We start from the raw sequence: 22,863 nt of genomic DNA, 5'->3' as shown, positions 1-22,863 counted from the left end.
AGTGGAGTTAAGGAGTTAAGTGGAAATGTCTAGAAGACAATAACGTGGTCTGAGGAGTAGCCATGTTGTTTCAAAAGGTAAAGTGTTCTCTCCAGTACGGCAAGAGATGACGTCAACCCCCTACCACGTGACCGATTCATGAATAATTAAGCAGTGGGCGGTGAACAAATAAGCTTTGAAAACAAGAAGAGGGATTCGCGCATCAGCACCACTCAAAGGACAGGACATCATCTTCATCATCACCATCATCATCATCATCATCGGGAGGAAGAAGACGACGAAGATGTGCTGTTGGCCCGCCACGCCGCTCGTGGCCGCGCACGCCGCACGCACGCCCACCTGCTGCGCGGCTCAAGTGCTCGCGTCCCGTCTGCGGCTCATCGGGGACCACCTGGACAAAAGCTGGACGGCCAAGGACGTCGCGCCGGGGGGCAGCGGTCGCTGGGACCACCTGTGGAGGACCGTGTTGGAGATGCTGGCCACGAGGATGAGACCCCTGTAGGCGGCAACAGGTGCGTCGGCTGATCACGTGACCTACGTTAATACCACAAAATAATGACTTTCAAATATATTATAGAAATATTTTGAAAATTAAGCGGTAAGTTTGAGATGCCAAACATTTTATTAAGTCAAAATAGTATATTATGATCATACAATAGTATCCCAATTTTACCCCAAATATGTAATACGTCACAAAACGATATATATTAATATAATATTATGAAAACAAAGTAACTTCTAATATTACAATTAAAAGGTCCTCATATTTCCAGAATAATGATGCCATATATTAAGAACGTAATCCAAAAATGACAATAAACTAAAATTATTATGAAAACATATGAAAAAAAGATATAATTTTCACAAAATTGAATGGAATGTCGCGTCCCTTGTCCACAGACGTCTTCTGAGCATGTCTGGGGACAAAAAGAGACGTGCACGCATCCCGACTCAAACGTTTGGAGGCCACCTGAAGCGACGCTTGGCGACAGAAGATCGTACCTTCAGCACGGAGGCAAGCACGGTTCAGGAGCTGATGCACCGGCGCCCCCCCTCTTCTCCCAGCGACATGCGGTGATGTCATGCTCCCCTGGTAGCTCGGAGGGGAAAGCTCACTAATTGGGCTCCTCGAGCGTCATGGAGCTGCACGGTGCCAGAGCGTCTGATGCCGCAACCTTGTATGAACTTTTTTTTCCAATAGACTCATGGCGAAGCAATCTCTGTTGTTGTTGTTGTTATTTTTCTTAGTTCCACTTCGGCGCTAAGCTAAGCTGTTACAATCAATATTTGTTTGTGAGCAACTTTCTGTTAAATAACGGGGACAATCAATGCCAATCAAACATAACATGGGATCCAAGTCAAGTAAAAATGCTAAAATGCGGCCACAATGATCAATTAATCGAGAGCTGCAGCAATTAATAAATGATTAATCAATCACCCGATTAATCAACTACTATTATAGCACTCGATTCGTAATTTTTTGTAAATATTTTGGTAAATATCCTCTGATTTCATCCTCTGAGGTGTGATGTTTTTTAATTTCCTTATAGTCACGCATGAACGCAGAACAATTTTTTTTTGTTTTGTTTTTTGGAAAAAAAACAAACATATTCACACACATGAGTTCTCGCTTTGGAGAACAGTGATGGACATTGTTGCCACATTTCCAATACATTATTTCAGATTAATCGACAAAATTAATTATTGCAGTCCTAAATTAGTCGATTGTTTTAGATTTATTTTAAATGTCAAGAATATAACCGAGGGAATCACATTTTATGTTTTACCCCTCTTGAGTTAAAATAAACATAAAAAATAAAACAATGTACTTGATCAATTATGGCCAAAATTAATTAGTTAATGCAGAGGTGTCCAATGTGTTACCCCGGGGGTCATTTGCAGTCTGTGGCTGTTTTTTTTTGGCTCTTGGCTAAAAATATAACTCAAGAAAACTAAAAAAGCCTAGCAAAAATATTAAAAAGTGAAAATATTAACATAAAAACTTTTTCAATTTTCAATTTTACAAGAATAACATAAAATTAAGAAAAAATAATTTGAGTAGCTTAAAGTTGAAATATTAAAGAATCAAGACTATTAGCAAAAGAAAACAAAATTGGGAAAATTAGGTTTCGGCAAAAGTTACAATCCTACGACAATTAAGTGAAAATATTAGGGGAATAAAGCCATAATTACTAAAAGAAAATTTACAAGAAATTGAAATAGTTAGGAATTAAAAAAAACAGCAGAAATGGAAAAAAACTGCTGTAATTTAACTAGAATTAAGTCAAAATATTGCAATTTTTTTTAAAGTTGTCATATGAGAAAAAAAATGTGTAATTTTTGTATTTTTGTAATTTTTTTCATGAATGCACCCTTCAGTTACACATAAGCTATGTAAATACATCTATTTTTGCAATGATAAAGTCTTGCTAAAAGTGTTTAGACGTAGTTGAGCATAAGTGCATGTGCATAAGAACGTGAAAAGCCTTTTCTAACGCGTGTATACTTTTTTTTTTTAATTGTTTAGATGTAGAAGCTTTTCAATAAAGAGAGGAATCCTTGGGAGGATGAGTTCATGTGTTTTACTTTGACTCACCATAAGTGCCAATAAATCATAAGTTACAAGGAATGACACATTACAGAGTAGGAAGATGACTGGCTGACATATTCATACACACACAGTGGGGGGTTGGGATTTGACTCACCTCTAAATACATCCTTTTTTTCCACCCGTGTGCCTAATTCTAAATTCAAGGGAGTCAAACATGAAAACAACAATGTTGCTAAAGCCACACTTCACGCCGTGCCGCTGCGGTGTGACGGTTACCAAAATCTGTACCAGGGGTTCTCAAATGGTCTCGGCTTCAAAGTGGTCACCGAGTTGCAACCCTTTTATATTTAAATTTTATTTTTAGTTTTTATTTAAATCTTACTTATTTTTAGTTTTATTTTCGGTATTTAATAAATTTTTATTTACGTATATTTATTCTTTACACTTAAGTAATTTTAATATTATTATAAACACTTTTATTCAAGTCATTTAAATTTATTTTTAGTATTTTTTTTACACATATTTGTATTATTTCTTACACTTAGAAGTAATTTTATTTTAAATGTATTAACATTTATTTAATCCATTTCAATTTATTTTTAGTCATTTGTATTTTTCAGTCATTTTAATTTATTTGCACTATTTTACACATTTTGTATTTTATTTAGTTTACATTTTAAATTTTTTATTAAATTTTTTTCACTTGTATTTCAGCCTTAATTTTATATTTATTTAGTTATTTATTTAGTACATTTTAGATGATTTTTAAGGACATTTTGAGAAATGAGAAGAACATGTATTCATATATTTAAATTGTCAAAACACCACAAAATCAGATATTTTGTAAAAGGGTGCCCCGAAGACAGCTGGGATAGGCTCCTGCATGCCCTAGAAAATGGATGGATGGATCCGCGACCCACCAGTTGAGAACCCCTGCCGTATACCGCACCACCTCAGAAGTCAAGCCGAGAAGTATAAAAAACTAAGTAAAACTACTCACAGCCCTCCAGATCCCTCTTAGTAGGATACAACAGTAACAGAAAGCAGACATTTCAAAATAAAAGCACTGAGCAGGAAAAAGTCCAAATTGTACCGTCTATCCGGTGACAGCGTGTGTTCCATTTTTGGTTCTATGGTTATCATCACACTTAAAAGCCTGTAAAAATATGTAACCGTCAAACTGAATGCAAATGAGATTGACTGTGTTTATGAAGGTTAGGACTTACGCTGGGAGTGTGTCCACCGGCTGTGGACAAGATGGTGGGAGTTCAGTAGATCTGGAAGTGAGCGGAGGTGGTGCCGTCCTTCCAGCATCGGAGCGTCTCCACCACAGTGGAGCGACACAGCGGGCACGCTCTCTCCCGGTCAAACCAAGATGACAGGCACTCCTCGCAGAACACATGCTGGTGGGGGAGAAGCAGCCATGCCGTCATAAGCGTTGGTTTGCCGCCGCCGCCGCCACCACCATCGCCTTACCTGGCACAGGAGGGCTACAGGATCTCGGAAGTCGGCCTGGCAAATGGCACAGACGTCGCCGGCCTCGCTGCATTGCTGGCTGCCGGCTCGCACGCCGTAACTCTGCGGGATGGGGAAAGGAAGTCACCGTTATGCTTAGTTACGGCGAATAGTCGTAAAGTCGTAAAGACGGGAACAGGAGAGCCTTACCTGAGGGCGACAGAGCAACACCAGAGCCTTGCGGAGGGCGGACGCTCGGCCGCAGACGTCGAAAGACTAAAGGAATACACAAAACATAACATCAAAAGGTCACTATGTGACACTGTCAACTAAGACAAAGGTTCTCAAGTGGTGGGTCGGGACCCAAAAAGGGTCGCAGATCCATTCCAGGTGGGTCGAAAACAGCAACTCAATTGAATTGTTGTCATTCAGCCACAATGGAGACTTTTCCAGCATGAAGCCTTTTTAAGGTCATACCACAGCATCTCAATAGGACTCAGGTCAGGACTTGGACTAGGACACCCCAAAGTCTTCAGACTTGCTGGTGTGTTTTGGTTCATTGTCCCGCTGGTCAGACATTCTCCTTCTACATTCTCCCCAGAATTCATGTTTCCATTTATCACAGCAAGACTTCCAGGTCCTGAAGCAGCAAAACAGCCCCAGACCATCACACTACCTCCACCATATTTTACTGGTGCTATGAGGTTCTTTTTCCTGAAATGCGGTGTTACGTTTACACCAGATGTAACGAAACACACACCTTCCAAATAGTTCGACTTTTGTCTTGTCTTGGGGGACCGTAAAAATTTTTCTGGCGAAACTGAGACAAGCCTTAACGTTCCAAAAACCACTGCCAGTTTTGGTCTTGGAACTTTGCCATGAAGGCCGTTTTTGCCCAGTTTCTTTCTTATGGTGGAGTCGTGAACACTGACCTAAGCTGAGGAAAGTGAGGCCTACAGTTCTTAGGATGTTGTTGTGGGGTCTTTCGTGACCTCTTGGATGGGAATAAAGTCATTATTATGACATGAAGTTGGAATATTGACCAAAAAATAGCAGAAATGGAAAAAAAGAGCTGTCAAAATATCAGAAACAAAAAGTTGCAATTTTACAAGAAAAAAAACTCAATATTGTAAGGAAAAATAACGACAGTTAGTAGCAGTCGTAATATTTTATATATTTTTATATAATTATATTTTGATATAGATAGATTTAGATTTATATTATATAATTATATAATCATATAATTATATAATTATAAACATAATAGTATAATTATATAATTATAAACATATTTATATAATTATATATTTAAAAAATTATACAGATGATTGAAGAAGTTGAAATACTGTATTGAAAGAAATTTTAAAAAATCAGCAGCAAAAAAGAGCAAACGTGATTCCAAAAGTGGGGTACGCCAATTGTAACGGGGATACGTGAATAAAAATTCCGAGGGGGCCTGAACACCCCACAGCATGAAGCAAAAGGGAGACAGAGCACAGAGTTGCTGGTTGCTCTGTGTGCATCATATGAAGAAATGAGTGCGTTTGATGACGATGTTGTGCATTAAGAGTGTTTCATCTTGCAACGCGGCGGTGACAATCTGTCACTACGAGTGGGAATTCCCCCTCAAATGAGTCTTTATCTGCTTTATCATGATTGCTGGACTTTCCACTTAGGTTTGGTATGGAATGGATATGACGATTTATGCAGTGTAGTGACATCATCATCCAGTAGATGGCATCGTAACACTGCAGGGTTAGAAGCCACCAACTGCTTGACAACATGACACAAAAACTTAAACTGTTGTTTAAAAAGCGCCCACAAGGCATGCTGGGTACTCCAGCAAGAACTAGAATGAATACAATGATGTGTACATTAGCTTTAAATATATATATATTTTATTTAAAGCTAATGTAAAGCTAATTGCGGGAAGGCGCCGCTTCCTCCACAGAGCGTGGGCCTCTGGAATGCGGTCTTCCTCATCTGCCGTCGTCCACTCAGACTTGTGTCACCTGCTGAGTTCTTTTTTTCCGTGTCAAGTCATCGCCACACATAACTTGAGACAGCTCCTCCGCCGCGTTATTCATATGCAAAAAGCCACGGCTGCTATTGGCAGCCGCGGCCCGTCACACCACCGGGCCTGGCGAAGTCCGCCAGACGAGCGTCCTCCCACTTCCAACGAAGGGATGGCTCAGGGTATATTAAGAGAATGGGTCAAAGATGACAGCCGTGGGAACGGATCAGACGGATCTGTCATCACATTGTCATTGTTCGTTTGCGATAACGTGACTGCACAATCGCTCTCATGGAGGAAGCTGGGAAGTGAAACTGGAATGAAAGAGGTGGTTTTTCATTTGAAGAGGCGCAGTTGGGCTCTCGGTTGGAAGGCTGCAGCGCTCAAAGCAACATTTGCAATAAGAATGCATTCACATTTAAAAGTTATAAAAGATGCATCGGCACAGCATCATGGAGGACCAAATGGGACAAAATTTAATGAATAAATAAATATTTAAATTATTAATTAAATGTTTCGTCAAATAATTAAATCAAGAAATAAATCTGCTAATAATTAAAGGTGTCAATTAGATCAATAAATAAATGCGGCATTAATTAACTTGATAAATACATATGCAAAAATCAATTTAATGTGTCATTAGTTAATTAAATCAATAAATAAATCTACAAATGTGTCAATTAAATCAATAAATATACTGGATATCAACATAAAAGCCAATATCGGACATCCCCAATTATAATAAATTAATCTTTTATATGAATATGGTTGTTTGTATATATGTGCCCTGTGATTGGCTGGCGACCAGTCCAGGGTGTACCCTGCCTCTCGCCTGAAGACAGCTGGGATAGGCTCCAGCTCCCTCCGCGACGCTTGTGAGAATAAGCGGTAGAAAATGAATGAATGAGTAATAGAAGAATTATGTCAATTAAATATTTTTTTAATGACCAGTGAAGCATAAAAATATAACTATGCAAATCTAATTCTTTGCTGAAATTTTTGTTTTATATGTAGCTCAACCTGTTGCAGTCGAGTTGAGATTGACTCAGGAGCAACGTTTTTGTTGTTTCGGGGGGTGGTGTTTTGTTTGGAAACTTCTGCTTTCAGGGGAATTACTTCCTGCAGCTGATATGACTCTCTGGATTTCATGTGAATGGAAAGTAAAAAAAGTTCAAATGGAACATTCATAATCACTTGAAATACTACAAATTGAAAAAAAAATATCCATATAGAAAACAGACTTAAAAAAACATTTAAGTTCATAGTAATAATAAGAAGAAAAATAGTTTTACAAAATGCAAAAAAAAAAAACCAAAACTACAGTTTCCTCCATATTGTGTTGTACACGATAAACATTAGTCCTACATTTATTTTATCTACATATTTATATTCCTCTGCCATGAAAGGACTAGGTTTTTTTGTATTGTAAGTGCCTACCTCTGAAATGTTAAAAATATTAGTATAATTATGTTAGCATGCTAACACCTAGCATGATAATGCTAAGTGTCTGCTATTCCATATTCAAAAATATCCCAAATAATGCTTGTTTGTTCATGTTTACTCAGCTTACCATGCTAGCAATGCTAACATTAGCATGCTAACTCCCAGCATGATAGTGGTAAATGTTTACGTGTCTACCCATGAAAATAGCCAAATATGTCAGTATGCTAACATTAGCATGCTAACACCTAGCATGCTAAGTGTCTGCTATTCCATATTCATAAAAATCCCCCAAAATGCTTATGTTTGTTCATGTTTACTCATGTTAGCATGCTAACACCCAGCATGCTAGTGGTAAATGTTTACATGTGTCTGCCCATGAAAGTAGCCCAAAATGACAGTATGCTAACGTTAGCATGCTAACAACTAGCATGATAATGCTAAGTGTCTGCTATTCCATATTCATAAAATCCCCAAAAATGCTTGTTTGTTCATGTTTACTCATGTTAGCATGCTAACATGCTAGCATGCTAACACCTAGCATGATAACGCAATGTACCGGGAAGGCTAAATGCCCCAAACAAGTGAGGGTAAGCATTATAGAAAATGGATGGATGGATATGCACAAATACCGAAAATGGTCCTGGCTGACAATGTTAAGGAATCCTGGATCCAGACAGGGATCCAGATCCCGATCATCCATTCAGAACTTTTCAAGTTACATTGAACACAAAGACAAACGCCAGCAAAAACATAAACTACGTGCGGAGGTAAAAATGCACCTTGCAGAGGCTGTAGATGATAATGAGCGTCGCTCCCAGGAAGTAGCTTCCGGAGGGCTCTTCTCCCATGATGTACTTGTACCACAGCTGGATGGGCACCAGTGCCCGAAACAGCTGGCTCAGCTCCTCCATCAGCAGGTAGATCTTGCCCTGAAAAACAGTCAAGTTTAAGAACACTTTACCGGAGTGCTCTGAATGCAAGTCGGTGAACTTGCCTCTCTGAAAAATCTACTTGAATTAGATGGGGGGTGGGGGATTGGGTAGGGGTAGCCAGCACCACTTGGCCAAAACTTGAAAGGTGAGCGCATGTGCTTAACTCAAAAAAGCAGCAAACGTCTTCCGGCTCTTTTTTTCTATCTAGCGGAGAGCAGAGTGGTATTAAAAGCTTAAACGCAAGGCGCGCCTGCAGCACAAACATGGCCGCCATCCAGGCCGCTTTGCCGACACAATGAAAAAAAAGGCGCCGGCGGCTCTCTCCACCTGCTCCACGCTAACACCTCAGAGAGACACTGCCTGCAAGTCGCTCTATTGGCTGGTCTAATAACTTCCTGGATGCCCACTGACAAAGATGGATGGCTGTGGGTGAAGAGGCACTCGCAGGCAGGTTGCAAGGAAAGGAAGACCCCAGCAGAGCCTAATTCATCTTCCTTATTGTCCCCGCAGCCTCATGTCCCACCGTGCCCATCACGCCCACGCCAAAACTGTCAAATTTAAGCTTTGAACGCCAGCCAAGGAGTTAAGACTTATTTAGTTTCTCCTTTTTTTAGCTTTCACGACTGCCACTCCTTTGTCTGCTGACACAAAACTTCCTTTATTTGTTCCTACTACAGTCACGGTTCCATGTTTTCTTCATCCTTAAAAGTACTAAAGTTGTAATATTGTGGGAAACAAACAAAACAAATGAAATGGTTGGTGAAAAAGTTATTTTATAATGGTTTAATTTCATTTGAACATGCATCAGATTACAATTGAGTGCATCCCATAATCAGTTCCCAGTTCCACATGTCCAAAAGGAGTAGGAAGAAGCAAAGCTTATTAAATCCTACCCCTCCATCTGGTACTTTTTAATCAGTAACTGTTACATTTGTTCACGTCCTGCTTTCCATAATACAGTTTAATTTTTTTTCTTCTGTTTATGTCTGTTTATGAGAATAATGGCAGAATATTATAGGAATAAAGTCATACGATCATGATTACTTCAAAACATAGTTCCTGTAGTTGGGAAAATTACAAAAAAAACAGCAATGGTCAGCCTAGGGTGGTGTAATGGTACAGCTGCTGCCTTTTAATGCAAAGGCAGGGTGTTCCTTTTTTTTTTTTTTTTTTTTTTAAATCTGTTCATGTGGAATTTTTCAGTAAAGTGAAGTGATGGCACTTCGGCAAGCACTATGGCCGACAGGGGTCAAGAGGCAAATGAGAATGCAATGCGGGAGTGAGAGTTCGGGCACCATGAAATTCCATTTAACGCTATTTTTTGTGTCTTTTTGCAGAGAGTCAGCAATTTGTCTGGAATCAATGAATACTCTCACATGAAAATATTCATTACAGTGACTCACGGTTCTCTGGAAGGGTTTCCCTTTCATTACACGACTAGAGTGAAGCACAACACTGGGAGGCTATGTTTTGATTTCCTTGTTAATTCAAAGTTAGTTAGCACTGTATATGTACGGTTAATGGCCGATACTTTCTGGGGTCAAATGGGGAAGTGATCTACCAGGTGAGGCTGTGGTGGACACGAGTGGCACGGCTTTACTACCAACAAAACACGTCAGACAGACATGTTGAGGATCATCAGGCCAGGGCCAAGTTCTGCGCTCTATTGAGTACTCTGTAGTGTTGTAGTACAGCAGTTAGCAGTTATGGACACAGAGGGGTCCTAAGCGGGATTTGTCTTAGGGGCCCAGTTTACGACAAATTATATCGCAAGGCCCTAAGAGATGAGGAGGAGAAGAAGAAGCGACACAACGACAAAACGTGATCCACACTGCGAGAATGAATGATAAGGGAGAACCTGGTTCATGATGTCAAGGAAGTTGGGAGCACAGTGAGGAAATAAAGCATTTGTGAAGGCAAGGTATGACAAGAGAGGAGCTTGTTCATGATGTCAACGGAGTTGGGAGCACAGTGAGGAAATAAAGCATTTGTGAAGGCAAGGTATGATTGTGAAAATGACATGAGAAGAGCTTGTTCATGATGTCTAGGAAGTTGGGAGCACAGTAAGCAAAAAAAGCATTTGTGAAGGCAAAGATTGATTGGGAGAAAGGTGAGGGACCAGTCCAGAATGACAAGGGAGGAGTTGGTTCATGATGTCAAAGGAGTTGGGAGCACAGTGCGGAAATAAGGCATTTGTGAAGGCAAGGTATGATTGTGAAAAAGATGAGGGACCAGCCCAGAATGACAAGAGAGGAGCTTGTTCATGATGTCAAGGAAGTTGGGAGCACAGTCAAGGGGAAAAAAGCATGTGTGAAGGCAAAAGATGATTCTGAGAAAGCTGAGGGACCAGCCCAGAATAACAAGGGAAGAGTTGGTTCATGATGTCGAGGAAGTTGGGAGCACAGTGAGGACATATGTAAAGCATTTTTGAAGGCAAAGTATGATTGTGAGAAAGGTGATCCCTCCTGAGATGTACGCAACCCTGGTGAGCAACCACAAGAAACGAAAGGAAGAGTGTGTTGCTAAGCAAGTGCAAGAGTTATGTGTTGTCAAGTTTAGCAATAGGGGAAGAAGATGATTTCCTCTTTTCTACATTTTTATCCGACTTTTGTTATTTGGGGAAAATAAGCTGCAGTCAGCATCCTGCCCCCTGGAAAGTATTACATCTTCTAACAGCAGGGCCACGTAACTGTGCGCCCATGCCCATGCACCCTTAAAGACAGCAGACTGCTCCAGTTATACAGTATAGAGGATCTTTGACTAGCTTTTTTGGCCGTATAGTCTTAAAGACATAAGAGCACCGTTGTCATATGCAGGCTCTTTGACTTGCGTTTCTTTTGTAGCAGGTCAGTAAAAACAGAAGAACACTCCTGTCACATAAATAGGGTTAGGTTCCTTCAGATTCCTTGTTTTAATGCCGGTTCCTAATGATACAAAATTAAGGATCTTTGACTAGCCTTTATTTTGCAGTAGATCCTTAAAAGCAGGAGAGCGCTCTTGTCATATACTGTAATGGATCCTTAAGGGTCCTTAAAAACAGCTAAGTGTTGCTGTCATATAGAGGATCTTTGACCCGTGTTTATTTTGCAGGAGGTCTTTAAAAACAGAAGAATGACATATAGATCCTCTTTGACAAGCGTTTTTGGGCAGTAGGTTGTTAAAAACAGCTGAGCACTCCTGTCATATACAGGATCTTCGACTCACTTTATTGTGTAGAACGTCTTTAAAAACAGCTGAGCGCTCCTGGCATACAGAGGAGATTTGAATGGTGTTCTTAAAAACAGAAGAGCTCTCCTCTATTATAAAGGATCTTTGACTGTCATTTATTTTTGCAGGGGGTCCTAAAAATTAGTCGAGCACTCCTGACATATAAAGGATTTTTGAGTAGGTTTTTCTTTGCAGTAGGCTCTTTAAAAAGGAGGGCACTCCTGTCGCATAGAGGATCTATGACTAGCGTTTTGGGCAGTAGGTTCTTAAAAGCAGAAAAGCGCTGCTGTTAAATGAAGAATCTTTCATTTGCATTTTTTTTAGTACAGCGCTGCTATCATTTAGAGGATCTTTGACTAGCAGTTTAGTAGGTCCTCATGATCATCTTTCATCAAACAAAACAGAGGTCGACCGATCTCAAAAGATTGCACCGTGTTATTTCGTGGTTTCTCCGGAATGAAGGGAAGTGTGTTTGACTTGAGGATTCTCACCCTGGACTTGAAGGCCAGGAGGATCTTGGGCAGGAAAAGGACGACACATTTCAGGCCGATGGTGATGAACTTGAGGACAAAGTCTGTGATGCCCACCACCCAGATGAGGTCAAAGAAGTCCAGGCTGTTGAGGTTGGGCTTGGAAAACAAGAGGCTGGAAGAAACACACATGCAATAAGCAGAGTGACTTTATGCTTCGTGGTCAATTGTGACAGAATGACGCGCAACAGCCACGCTCATGAACGTCATGTGAAAAAAAAAAAAAACAATCAAGACAAAAATGAATACTCACAGGACACAAGCAGACAAGAACAGGAGGTCTGCCAACAGAAAGAACAAATGAAATGGCCGACACAACAAAAGAGGAACTTAATTGAACGTAAGTGATGTAGCAGGCAAAGAGGTGGTCTGCTGGTACCTGTTGTACAGCTCCTCTTGGCTGAAAGCGTAGTAAACGTAGGTGACGTTGCCAGAGAGGAACAGCATGATCCACAGGGCGACCAATATCGAGCGCTCCTCCTGAAACACATGCAAACGCATGCTAATCATCCATAGTTTGGTCTTTCTTATACATTTATATATTTGTGGCTCATTTGGACAGCCACAGGTGGACTGTAATTAGCTCCACTGTAATTGTATTGTAATGTTGTTTACCCGTAGCGACACTTGGTGCTTAAAAGTAGAGTTGGCGTAGGCGAACGTGCTGGCCATCCCCACACACACTGCGATACCTGCCACACAAATGCACGATAACATCAGCGGGCATGAAAAATGCCAGCAGTTAGCAAGATTGTGGCGCGGCTTTACCAAGCTTATGCTGAAAGCAGACTTTGGCCAGAAGAATGAGGATGAAAGGAAAGCCCCTCTGCAGCCAGGTAACCACCGCTTTCAGCTCCGACAAGGCCGGCGCCGGCGTGGATGGGTCATCCTGGCCGCCCTCCTCTCTGGAGCCCCGCCTCTCTGAGCCGGCAGCCGCCGTGGCCTGCTGGAGCAGAGAGGAGGTCCTGTGCTGCAGGGGTGGGTGGTGGAAATGGTGGTGTTGGTGGTGATGGTGGTGGTGATGCTGGGGAGGCCGAGGGAGGAACGGGGCCACCTCAGGGCGGCGGGTGCCGCCTTCTTCTCGAGTCGACGCTGTCATCTGGATGAAAACTTCCGGGGGGGAGCCCAGAACTAAACTTGCCGCCTGGAACTGGGCAGAGGAAACAGTCCCGGAAGGGACACCTACCAAGCCGGAAAAGATCTGTTGGGGTGACGTGGGCGAGTCGGGCTTCAGGCAGTCAAACACGCCACCTTCGTCCAGGCTGCTCTCTGATCCCAGAGTTTGGCTACGACTTCTGAACAGACAGAAACATCTGCATCACATGTGTCTTTTGCAATTCAAGAGTCATACTTAAAATAACATTTATGTGGTTTTTGGTTTAGGATCAGTTCGGTGCTTGTAGCATGTACGCCACCATACATTTCTATAGCAGGGATGCGCTTTCTATATCTAAAGTATGCTATGACACACTGGGGTGAACTAGGTTTGTAGATAATTATCTATCATGTGGTAAAATAGACATTGTATGCCCACCTTTCTGAAGGCATGCCATCAGTGTTGCTGCTATGTCTCCTCTGCATGGCACACCGCTCCTCAGCACATGAAGCAGCCCTGATGAGACAAATTTAGGGTCTCTGTCAAAATCACTGTTGACTTCAAAGATATGATTCTTCAGTGATACGTTACGAAATTGTACCTTAATTTGTTGGAGTAGTTCCCCTGCGGCGCTTTTCATGGTTAATTTTCATTTGCTAGCTTAATTGTTGCTCTGACAGACGCTTGGCCGCACCAGTGTTGTTTCGCTACAGGGCTAACAACTTCCGGGTTAACGGAATGACGTACGGACCAATCACAGTGGACTTTGTCGTTCTGCTGCTTCCGTGTTGTAGGATTGTTTTGCTGATGCGGAATAGAGAACGCTAAAATTCGATCGTACGTTATGAAATTGTAGCTTAATTTATTCGAAGTTCCTCTCCGGCGATTTGCATGATTAATTTTAGGTTAGCTACCTTAATTTCTGCCTCGATAGACGTTTCGCCGCGCCAGTTATGTCAACTTCCGGGGTGACGTAATGATGTGGTAGTTCCGCCGCTTCCGTGTTGCACGGTTGTTTTGCTGTTTCGGAATTACGAACTCGCGGGTGGTTTACATTACAGCTGTTTACTGCGCAATATGTAACTTTTGATTTCGTTAGCGAATCATTTTGTTGTCAACGGAGTTTCCATTTGTGCAGTAGCTGTGTTTGTAATAGGCGAGTAGGTTGGGGGCTAGCTCGCAAGCTAACAAAACAGGCTAATTTTTATTCACGTATCCCGTCACAGTATCGCGTTGTTTTATTGTCGAAAAAATACACGATTACGTGCATTTATAAAATAGCATGGGTTAATTAGAACTCATGTGGTTGTGTGAGCTCTCCGAGTGATCATATTGTGGTGTTCTGGTGGAACAAGCTAGCTTTGTCACAGCTAGCTGCTGAGATTGACATCCGGGAGGTTGGATGTTTCGGGCTGGTGTCTGTCTGTCAAAGTCATGCCATGATGGTCCTTCGTCGGCTCCTGAGGAAGCGCTGGGTGCTGGGAGTCGTCTTTGGGCTTTCTCTAATCTACTTCCTCACCAGTACACTCAAACAGGTACACAGCAAACACAATCCACTTTAAAACCATTTCCCTTTGAATATCATGGGAATATAAATAATCTGTTCCAGGGTCAAACTGTCACCATTACAAAACATGTCTGGGTTGAACAGGGAGTGTTTTTTTTTGTCTTATTTAACTGGTGTACCCGAGAAGTCTCCATTACGATCTAGAAGGAATATAATATTGCTGCATGTGTGGAAAATGGGAAGAAAACGTTTGTCATATTCTGACTCTCACTTGTGTCAGAACTTCATCCCACTTTCGGTCTGAGTGACGCACGTGAAACACACACACACACAGGAAGTAAGCAACACTGTTTACTCACACCAAATGTGTGGGGGTTTGTGTTTTGCACAGGAGGAGCGGATCATACGGGACCGCACGCTCTTAGAGGTTAGGGATTCGGACCACCGCATCCCGTGGAAGGTGCGCTTCAACCTGGGCAACAGCAGTCGCCAGATGAGCCAGTGCAGGAACTCCATTCAGGGCAAAATGTTGCTGACGGACGAGCTGGGTGAGCGCTCGCTTCCTGACGTTGGGGAAGCACCACGCCTTAAAGGTTTTAACTCGGACTTTTTTTTAAGGTTACGTGTGCGAGAGGAAAGACTTGCTGGTGAACGGCTGCTGCAACGTCAACGCTCCCAGCACGCGGCAGTACGTCTGCAAAAGCTGCTTGGCTAACGGCTGCTGCAGCGTGTACGAGTACTGCGTGTCTTGTTGTCTCCAGCCCGATAAGGTAAGCATCAGTCATGTACAATCTAAATTATTATTTAGGTTATTTCCTGTCCTGTCTCTCACTTATGCTTTTCACTATACCTGTGGAGTTAACCTTTTACATGCTCACCCAGCTGAAGTCTCATGAGATTTGCTGAGGTCTCGTGTGATGTGATACGGTGACGCAAGGGGTTGTGTGTCCTCTCGTCTTCAGCAACCTCTCCTGGAGCGCTTCCTCAACCGCGCCGCTGAAGGCTTGCAGAACCTGTTCGTTGCCGTGGAGGACATCTTTGAGCTGTGCCTGGCCAAGTGTCGCACCTCCTCGCAAGTAGGTGGCCGGGTCGATACCAAACATGCTGCTCCTGCAAAAGGGAAAATCAGCTAATGGTTATGAGTTCAGTTCACTTATCGGAAGTTTACGGTTTCCAACCCTTTGACTTTTTGTTGAACGCGGCCAGAAGAATATCGGCCAATGCAGCTAGAAGAGTAGCAAGAAGAATATCAGCAAAGTAGCCAAAGGAGTGTCAGGGAACGTAGCTAGAAGAATACCCGCAAACGTAGTAGCCAGAAACTTATCTGCAAACGTAGATGGAGTATCCCCGATCTTAGCTAGAAGAATACCAGCAAACATAGCCAAAAGAATATTAGCAAATGTAGCAAAAAGCTATGAGTGTAGCTATGAGAATATCAGTTAACATAGCCAAAAGAGTATCAACAATCGTAGTTAGAATATCAGCGAATGTAGTCAAAAGAGTATGAACGATTGTAGCCAGAAGAATATCAGCAAACGTACGCCAACTCCAGTAATAATAATATTAAAGCAAACAGAGATCTGGTATCAGAATTGAATCGGTATCTGGATAGCCACATTGTCAAGGTGTTGCGTCCCTTATACGTTTGTCTAATCAGCCTGTTTCCAGCACCCGCTCACAATACAAATGTTTTTGCAGAGTGTCCAACATGAGAACACGTACCGGAACCCTCAAGCCAAGTACTGCTACGGGGAGAGCCCTCCGGAACTCCTTGTACTCTAAGACGGAAAGGAAAGACTCTGTTGATATTTTTCATGATGATTTACACTTCATAAGTGCATTAACCGCTTCCATCCAGTCATCCGTGATGATCACTAGGCAGCTCTTTGTTCAGCATGATTCATGAAGTCACGTCCCCTCCACCAGTGTCGATGGGCGAGGCAGGTATTATGCATTTGGAGATGTGTAGTGAAGCCTTTTTTGCCTTTAGTCCAGATTTGGTGGAGGTCTAGGCTCCATGGTGTGCCGTTGTACTTTAAAACTCTGTGTCATCAAATGTATGGTGCATGTTTTGGAATCAAGTAAAAGAAACTGTGAGTATGTAAACGCAACATGGAAACAAATAAGGAAGTGTCTTTGGTAAGGAACAAAATACAGGATTGGATAATTACAGAAGTTCATGCTGCTCACTTCCAATCTGTCCACATCTTCCACCATGACTGGAGTCCAAAGCGGTGACTCTGTGCACCCTGTCACGGTGCCTCCACGGGGGCCGATGGGCTTGGGACAATTAATCATCCTGAAGGCTGAGCAAGCAAACCAAAAATGTCCTAATTAGGAAACTGGTTGGTGGTTTTGGCAGCTTGATTAATTCTGCCACCGGGGAGCAACATCACGTTGGATTGAGCAGCTTTTCAATTCCCAACATGATCAAAACAAAATTGCAGTATAATACGTCAGCCATTAGCGTTCTGGGACCGGTTGCCCTGCTGCAAAATTCATTTCTTAAAAGCATAACAAAACTGGACTACAATGGAAACCATCAGCTCAGACTGGATTACTTCTGTATGTGGACACACCAACCAAAAACCCCCAACAAAACTGAATACATAGAATTCTGCAGTAGAAACTATGGGTTCAGACCCGACTACCTCCTGGACAACAGTGCAACGTATGGATGTAGATCTTAAGTTCTAATGAAAGCCTGCAGAATTTAGTAGTGGAAACTATCATTTCAGACCCAAATACACTTTGGACCTGGATTCTGTTGTCTGCGAAGATTCAGCAGTGGGAAATAAAATTTCAGACCCGACTTCTGTGGCCTGGAAAGAAGTCTGCAAGTCCCTCAATGAGCAAATCTTAGGAATAAAGGTCTTTTTTGTGTATACTTGCATTGTAATAGAAAAAAAATCAACAGTATCCAGCAATGGAAAATGTCAGTTCAGACCCGACTATCTTCTGCACCTGGATTCTATGACCTGGGCTCAGGTATGCACTCCCTCACAGAGCACAAAGTTTGAGTGAAGACACTTTCTGTGCAAAATGAAGTTCTAACAAAATAATATGCAGAATTCAGCAGTGGGGAATACCATTTCAGACCCAACTACCCTCAAGACTTGGATTCTGTGGTCTGGAAAGAAGTCTCCAAGTCCCTCAATGAGCAAATCTTAGGAATAAATACCTTTTTTGTGCATATTTGCATTGTAATAGAAAAAAAATCAACAGTATCCAGCAATGGAAAATGTCAGTTCAGACCCGACTATCTTCTGCACCTGGATTCTATGACCTGGGCTCAGGTATGCATTCCCTAACTGAGCACAACTTATGAGTGAAGACATTTTTTGTGCAAAATTAGCAGAATTTGACCTCTGGAAAATATAATTCCAGACCCGACTACCCTCACTTGGATTATATGGCCCAGGCTGAGGTCTGCACTCCCAAACTGAGCACAACAGCAGCAGTGGGAAATATCATTTCAGACTCGACTACCCGCTAGACTTGGATTCTGTGGCCTGGGAAGAGGTATGTGCAGTCCTGGAATGAAGACTTTTTTTGTACATAAGTTGTGGAAAAAAAAAACAATACACAGTATGGAAAATGTCAGTTCAGACCCAACTATCTTCTGGACCTGGGCTGAGGTCTGCACTCCCTTACTGAGCACAGCTTATGAATGAAGACTTTTTTGGGGTGCAAAATTCAATTCTAATAAATATAAAATACTACAAATTTTACTAGTGGAAAATATCAGTTCATACCCGACTACATTTTAAACCTGAATTCTGAAGCCAAATTAGCCAAATCTTTGAATAAACACTTTCTTGTGCGTAAAATTAAGTTAATAATATGCAAAATTCAGCAGTGGTAAACATCAGTTCAGACCCGACTAACTTCTGGACCTGGTTTCTGTGGGCTGGGAAGTGGCCTGCAGTCCCTGAATGAGCAAAACTTTAGAATTGAAAATTTCATGGTGCAAAATAAAGTTGCAATTTAAAAAAAAAACACAGTATACACCGGTGGAAAGCATCACTTCAGACCCTACTACCTGGAGGGGAAGTGGTCTGCAGCTTCAAAGAAAACTTCAAAGAAAACATATGCAAGTTAATGTACAAGTACAGATTTTATAAAAAAATTACTTGTTAAATAGTGCATACAATAAAAATACATATTAAAAAAATCATCATATACAGTATATGGCATTAGAAAAATAGATGGCATTGCAGTAATAAGTAACAAAAAGAGGAAAATCTCCCTCAGATTTTCTCTTTTAAGCAACAAGGGTTTAGACGTCAGTGCAAAAGAATGAAGGGATGAAGTATTTCTGTGCAAAAGTCATTTCTTATAGAAGAACAACACGTGCTCAACAGTTCAGACCCGTCTACCATCTGGACCTGGACCTAGTTGGAGGTCTGCACCCCTTTGACTCTGCCTGTTTTTTCTACAACCTGAGTCTGCATCCAAGGAATGGCCAATGTACAAAATTCAGACCTAATGAAAGCAACAGTAGAATTGCTATTTCAGACCCGACTACCTTCTGGACTTGGATTTTGGGGCCTGTACAGAGGTTTGAACTTAAGACCCTTTTTGAGCAAAATAATGGTCTCATAAAAAATATAAACTCAGACCCGACTAGCTTCTGGAACTGTATACTAGTTAGAGGTCTGCAACCCTTGATTCCACCTGGGTTTTCTACAACCTGAGCAGAGATTTTCTATTTGTGTCCAAGTAGTGGACCTAATGAAAGCAACAGTACAATTACGACTTCAGACCCAACTACCTTCTGGATCTAGACTCTGGGATTTGTGCAACCCGATTTTTGAGTTTTCAGTGAATATTTTCTGGTGCCCAATGAAGGTCTAATAAAATAGTGCACAGAATCCAGCCGTGGAAAATACCAGTTCAGACCCGACTACATTCCGGATTTGGATGCTAGTTGGAGGTCCGTTGGCTATTCCACAACCTGAGCAGAAAAACAAGTTTTCTATCAATGTCCAAGGAATCTGCAAAATTCAGACCCAGTGAAACCAACAGTAGAATTACAGCTTCAGACCCGACTACCTTCTGGATTTGGACACCACTTGGAGGTCTGCAGGGGTTTCCCACAACCAGAGCAGAACTTTTCAATAAATAATTTACAACATAAATTCTAATAAAAGAATATAAAGCAAAAAAGGAAAGTTCAGACCCGACTACCTCCCAGACCTTAGAGCCTAGGCGGAGCTCTGAACCCTTGACTCCCCCCAGTTTGTCCCAGTAGTGACCCACGGGTCAGGGAGTGTTTTTTGTGCAAAATAACAATAAATGGTGAATCAGTTTTAGGATCAGGCCAGGTCTAGACCCTCTGATGCCCCCTGCAAGGAACACTTTTTCTACAACCCCGTGCAGAAGCAGGATCCTTCAGTAGGACTCAGTCGCAGTCACCTGGACATCACACACCTCTGGGGCCGCCTCCAGGGCCTGAGAGACTTGTGAGAGCCAGTCTCCCAAGCCCACGATGGCCCTCAAGCCGTACATCTTCTTAGCGTAGGAGTGGCTGTCGGCCGGCGGAGGAGGCGCCGCCGTCATCAGCGGGACGTCCGGTTGGATGACCTGGGCCAGAACCCTCAGAAGGTTCATTTGGCTGAAAAGACTGGTCTTGACTTGGGTCAGAGGCTCGCCCACGGACTTTGGGTTTCGCCAGTCGTTCTTCTGGTAGTCCTCCACATTGGCGATACGCTTGTTGTACTGCACGCTCTTGGCAAAGATGTCCTGCAGCTGCTCCGAGAAGTTGCTGCCCACGACCGTGGCGTCGGGGACGTGGTGGGGGGCCATGTTGGTCAGGCCGTGGAAGGTCCTCTGTGGGGGAAAGCGATGAAGATCTATTTATTACGTTGCAAATATTATATGTATTATATAACACTTACACACAGGAAGTTATATAGTACACACATATATGTATTTTTATTATATAGTGACATTTTAAAAAGCCATATTTTTAAAAATCATACATTAATATAAAAGGTCCTGGATTAAAAAAAACATTCAAAATTTTTAAAATAAAAAGCATATTATTTTTTAAAGCCACATATTTGTTCTTATCAAAAAAAATACATTTCATATAAAAAGCCATGTAAAATAATAAAAGCAAAAATGTTTATCATTTAAAATCAAAAGTAAATCATTAAATTTTTTAATTGAGGAAATTTTAATTTTTTGCAGGATTAATTTTTTTTTTTTAGTTTAGATAATTTTTTTTTCTTGTGAAAATTAAACTAAAATAATGTCATGCCTCAGAAAGAAATCCAGTTTTATTGTAGTAACATGAAATGCCTGCATTTACAACTTCCCAATTTTCCTGAATGCAGCAACAGTCTTCCAAAGAAGCTGATGTGTTACTTCCTTTGCAAAAAGAAGAAGTTCCATGTTACTAATATTACGGTCATAGCTGTACAGTAGTTGGGAATGTGTTTGATGTGCCACCACGAGCGTAACATTTGTCATGTGTCGACAGAAGTGGATGTTTTGCAACACGAGTGTGGCAAAAAGACACTCAAAGACAAGAAGGAGGACCCTTACGTATTCCACAAGCAGGTGCTTGGTCTCGAATCCAAGCGCCGTCGTCACAGAAGTCAGTCTGGCCAAGATGTCGTGGCAACGGATGGTGGCGAGAAGCGTCGGGCGCCACTGGAGGGTCAGGAACGCCAGAACCAGCGCTGAGGAAAGATGGATGTAAGGTATAATGAATTCATCATGACCACAGAGACAATTCCTTCATGTGCTCATCACTGCCTCGTAGTGGACGTATGTAGACACTGCATTAATGCTTGCAAACAAAGAAAAGGACGCAAGGGCACACTTATAATAATATTTTTAAAATCTCTTTATATATTATTTTGGTTTATTATAATTAAAATAAATAATAAAATACAAACAACTACATAAAAAGTTTCCCCAAAAAGTATACAATAATACAAAAGTCATGTTTTTCAAAATCCTATATCAAAACTAAATATTTGACTTTTCATTAAATCATTAAATTAAAAATAAAATAATAATAAATAGAAATAAAAAACATTAAAAAGTCAAATATTTTCACTTTTTATAATCATTAAAATAAAAATAAAATGATAAATAAATGGAAATAAAAACATTATAAAAAAAAACATGACATGAAAAACATGACTTAAAAATCATATATTTTTAAGTCATGTTTTTCAAAATCCTATATAAATTAAATCATTAAAATAAAAAAAAATACCCAGAAAATGAAAAACATTACCGTATACTAAAATAAGTAGAAACTTCTATAAGAAACATTCATTCATTCATTCTCTACCGCTTATCCTCACGAGGGTCGCGGGGGGTGCTGGAGCCTATCCCAGCCGTCTTTGGGTGAGAGGCGGGGTACACCCTGGACTGGTGGCCAGCCAATCACAGGGCACATATAGACAAACAACCATTCACACTCACATTCATACCTATGGACAATTTGGAGTCGCTAATTAACCTAGCATGTTTTTGGAATGTGGGAGGAAACCGGAGTTTTTTTTCCCCAAGGAAAACCAAAAATACGAACATTAGTATTATGTTTAAATTTATTAACATATATATATATATATTGTGTATAGTTATGCATAGTTTAAAAAGAACTTGAAAAAGTTCAGTAAAGTGCTGCGCATATTTTTGATGAATAAAATATTTTTTGTAAAGTTGTTAAAGTAGGAAATGCAGTTATTCGGCGTACTTTGTTACTAATACTTATTTGTTATGTTAACATATTTGTTAAATATGTAAAATAAAATAAAAAAATATTTTATCAAAAATATTTAAAAATACATGTATAATTGAATAATATATATTAATAATATATAATATAATATAATAATATATATTAATAATAATATATATAAATAATATATATTAAAAATGATTTAAAAATTCAGTAAAATGGTACATATATTTTATGAGACATAAAATATTTTTATAAAAAGTAGAAAATGCTGTAAACCACAGTGCACTTTTAATGTGCGCAATTTATTAAATTTGTTAAAAATATCAAAAATATTTTACTTTCCCAAACATTTACATTTTAAAATATATTTATATTTAAAATAAGTTAATTGTAGGGGTTTGAATATTTTTGAATAAACAA

At 40.8% G+C, this 22,863-nt stretch overlaps 4 protein-coding genes across 6 annotated transcripts; 2 read left to right on the top strand and 2 right to left on the bottom strand.

The window, feature by feature from the left end:
- The first annotated feature begins 62 nt into the window (after positions 1-62).
- On the top strand, positions 63-2,549 carry LOC144898218 (uncharacterized). Its single transcript, XM_078789252.1, has 3 exons — positions 63-99; positions 155-512; positions 901-2,549. The coding sequence occupies exons 1-3, from the start codon at positions 63-65 to the stop codon at positions 1,076-1,078; spliced, it is 573 nt and encodes a 190-aa protein (XP_078645378.1). The 3' UTR covers positions 1,079-2,549.
- On the bottom strand, positions 2,546-13,975 carry rnft2 (ring finger protein, transmembrane 2). Of its 3 annotated transcripts, none has more exons than XM_078789450.1 (11): positions 13,830-13,975; positions 13,667-13,744; positions 12,901-13,445; positions 12,748-12,824; positions 12,512-12,612; positions 12,094-12,247; positions 8,243-8,392; positions 4,217-4,282; positions 4,028-4,129; positions 3,778-3,954; positions 2,546-3,707 (listed from the first exon to the last, which is right to left on the bottom strand). In XM_078789450.1, the coding sequence occupies exons 2-10, from the start codon at positions 13,711-13,713 to the stop codon at positions 3,820-3,822; spliced, it is 1,377 nt and encodes a 458-aa protein (XP_078645576.1). In that variant the 5' UTR covers positions 13,714-13,744; positions 13,830-13,975; the 3' UTR covers positions 2,546-3,707; positions 3,778-3,819. The 3 variants fall into 3 exon arrangements, with proteins under 3 accessions (XP_078645576.1, XP_057926685.2, XP_057926682.2); XM_058070699.2 differs by having other exon boundaries at positions 2,548-3,707; positions 12,901-13,427; XM_058070702.2 differs by lacking the exon at positions 13,830-13,975 and having other exon boundaries at positions 2,547-3,707; positions 12,901-13,427; positions 13,667-13,743.
- Positions 13,976-14,020: 45 nt separating this feature from the next.
- spring1 (SREBF pathway regulator in golgi 1) lies at positions 14,021-17,489 on the top strand. The gene is made up of 5 exons (XM_058070722.2): positions 14,021-14,763; positions 15,127-15,283; positions 15,354-15,505; positions 15,698-15,811; positions 16,434-17,489. Exons 1-5 carry the CDS (start codon positions 14,668-14,670, stop codon positions 16,515-16,517), a joined length of 603 nt encoding a protein of 200 aa, XP_057926705.1. The 5' UTR covers positions 14,021-14,667; the 3' UTR covers positions 16,518-17,489.
- Positions 17,490-18,886: 1,397 nt separating this feature from the next.
- LOC131128135 (uncharacterized) lies at positions 18,887-21,536 on the bottom strand. Its single transcript, XM_078789460.1, has 2 exons — positions 21,288-21,536; positions 18,887-20,567 (listed from the first exon to the last, which is right to left on the bottom strand). The coding sequence occupies exon 2, from the start codon at positions 20,541-20,543 to the stop codon at positions 20,130-20,132; it is 414 nt and encodes a 137-aa protein (XP_078645586.1). The 5' UTR covers positions 20,544-20,567; positions 21,288-21,536; the 3' UTR covers positions 18,887-20,129.
- Between the last annotated feature and the right edge of the window lie 1,327 nt (positions 21,537-22,863).

The sequence above is a fragment of the Doryrhamphus excisus genome, linkage group LG3 (genome assembly GCF_037039965.1).
Source record: "Doryrhamphus excisus strain RoL-2023G ecotype Guam linkage group LG3, RoL_Dexc_Guam_v1.1, whole genome shotgun sequence".
Taxonomy (NCBI): domain Eukaryota; kingdom Metazoa; phylum Chordata; class Actinopteri; order Syngnathiformes; family Syngnathidae; genus Doryrhamphus; species Doryrhamphus excisus.
This window is presented reverse-complemented; position numbering and strand designations above follow the sequence as displayed.

Coding starts and splice junctions, on each gene's coding strand:
- LOC144898218 (XM_078789252.1), top strand. CDS start 63: ATGTTGTTTCAAAAGGTAAAGTGTTCTCTCCAGTACG. Junction 100..154: donor AAAGTGTTCTCTCCAGTACG/GCAAGAGATGAC, acceptor ATAATTAAGCAG/TGGGCGGTGAACAAATAAGC. Junction 513..900: donor ACCCCTGTAGGCGGCAACAG/GTGCGTCGGCTG, acceptor CCTTGTCCACAG/ACGTCTTCTGAGCATGTCTG.
- rnft2 (XM_078789450.1), bottom strand. CDS start 13,713: ATGCAGAGGAGACATAGCAGCAACACTGATGGCATGCCTTCAGAAAG. Junction 8,393..12,093: donor TCCTGGCCTTCAAGTCCAGG/GTGAGAATCCTC, acceptor ACTGTTTTTCAG/GGCAAGATCTACCTGCTGAT. Junction 4,283..8,242: donor TCATCTACAGCCTCTGCAAG/GTGCATTTTTAC, acceptor GTATTCCTTTAG/TCTTTCGACGTCTGCGGCCG.
- spring1 (XM_058070722.2), top strand. CDS start 14,668: ATGATGGTCCTTCGTCGGCTCCTGAGGAAGCGCTGGGTGCTGGGAGTC. Junction 14,764..15,126: donor TCACCAGTACACTCAAACAG/GTACACAGCAAA, acceptor TGTTTTGCACAG/GAGGAGCGGATCATACGGGA. Junction 15,506..15,697: donor GTTGTCTCCAGCCCGATAAG/GTAAGCATCAGT, acceptor TCTCGTCTTCAG/CAACCTCTCCTGGAGCGCTT.
- LOC131128135 (XM_078789460.1), bottom strand. CDS start 20,543: ATGGCCCCCCACCACGTCCCCGACGCCACGGTCGTGGGCAGCAACTTC.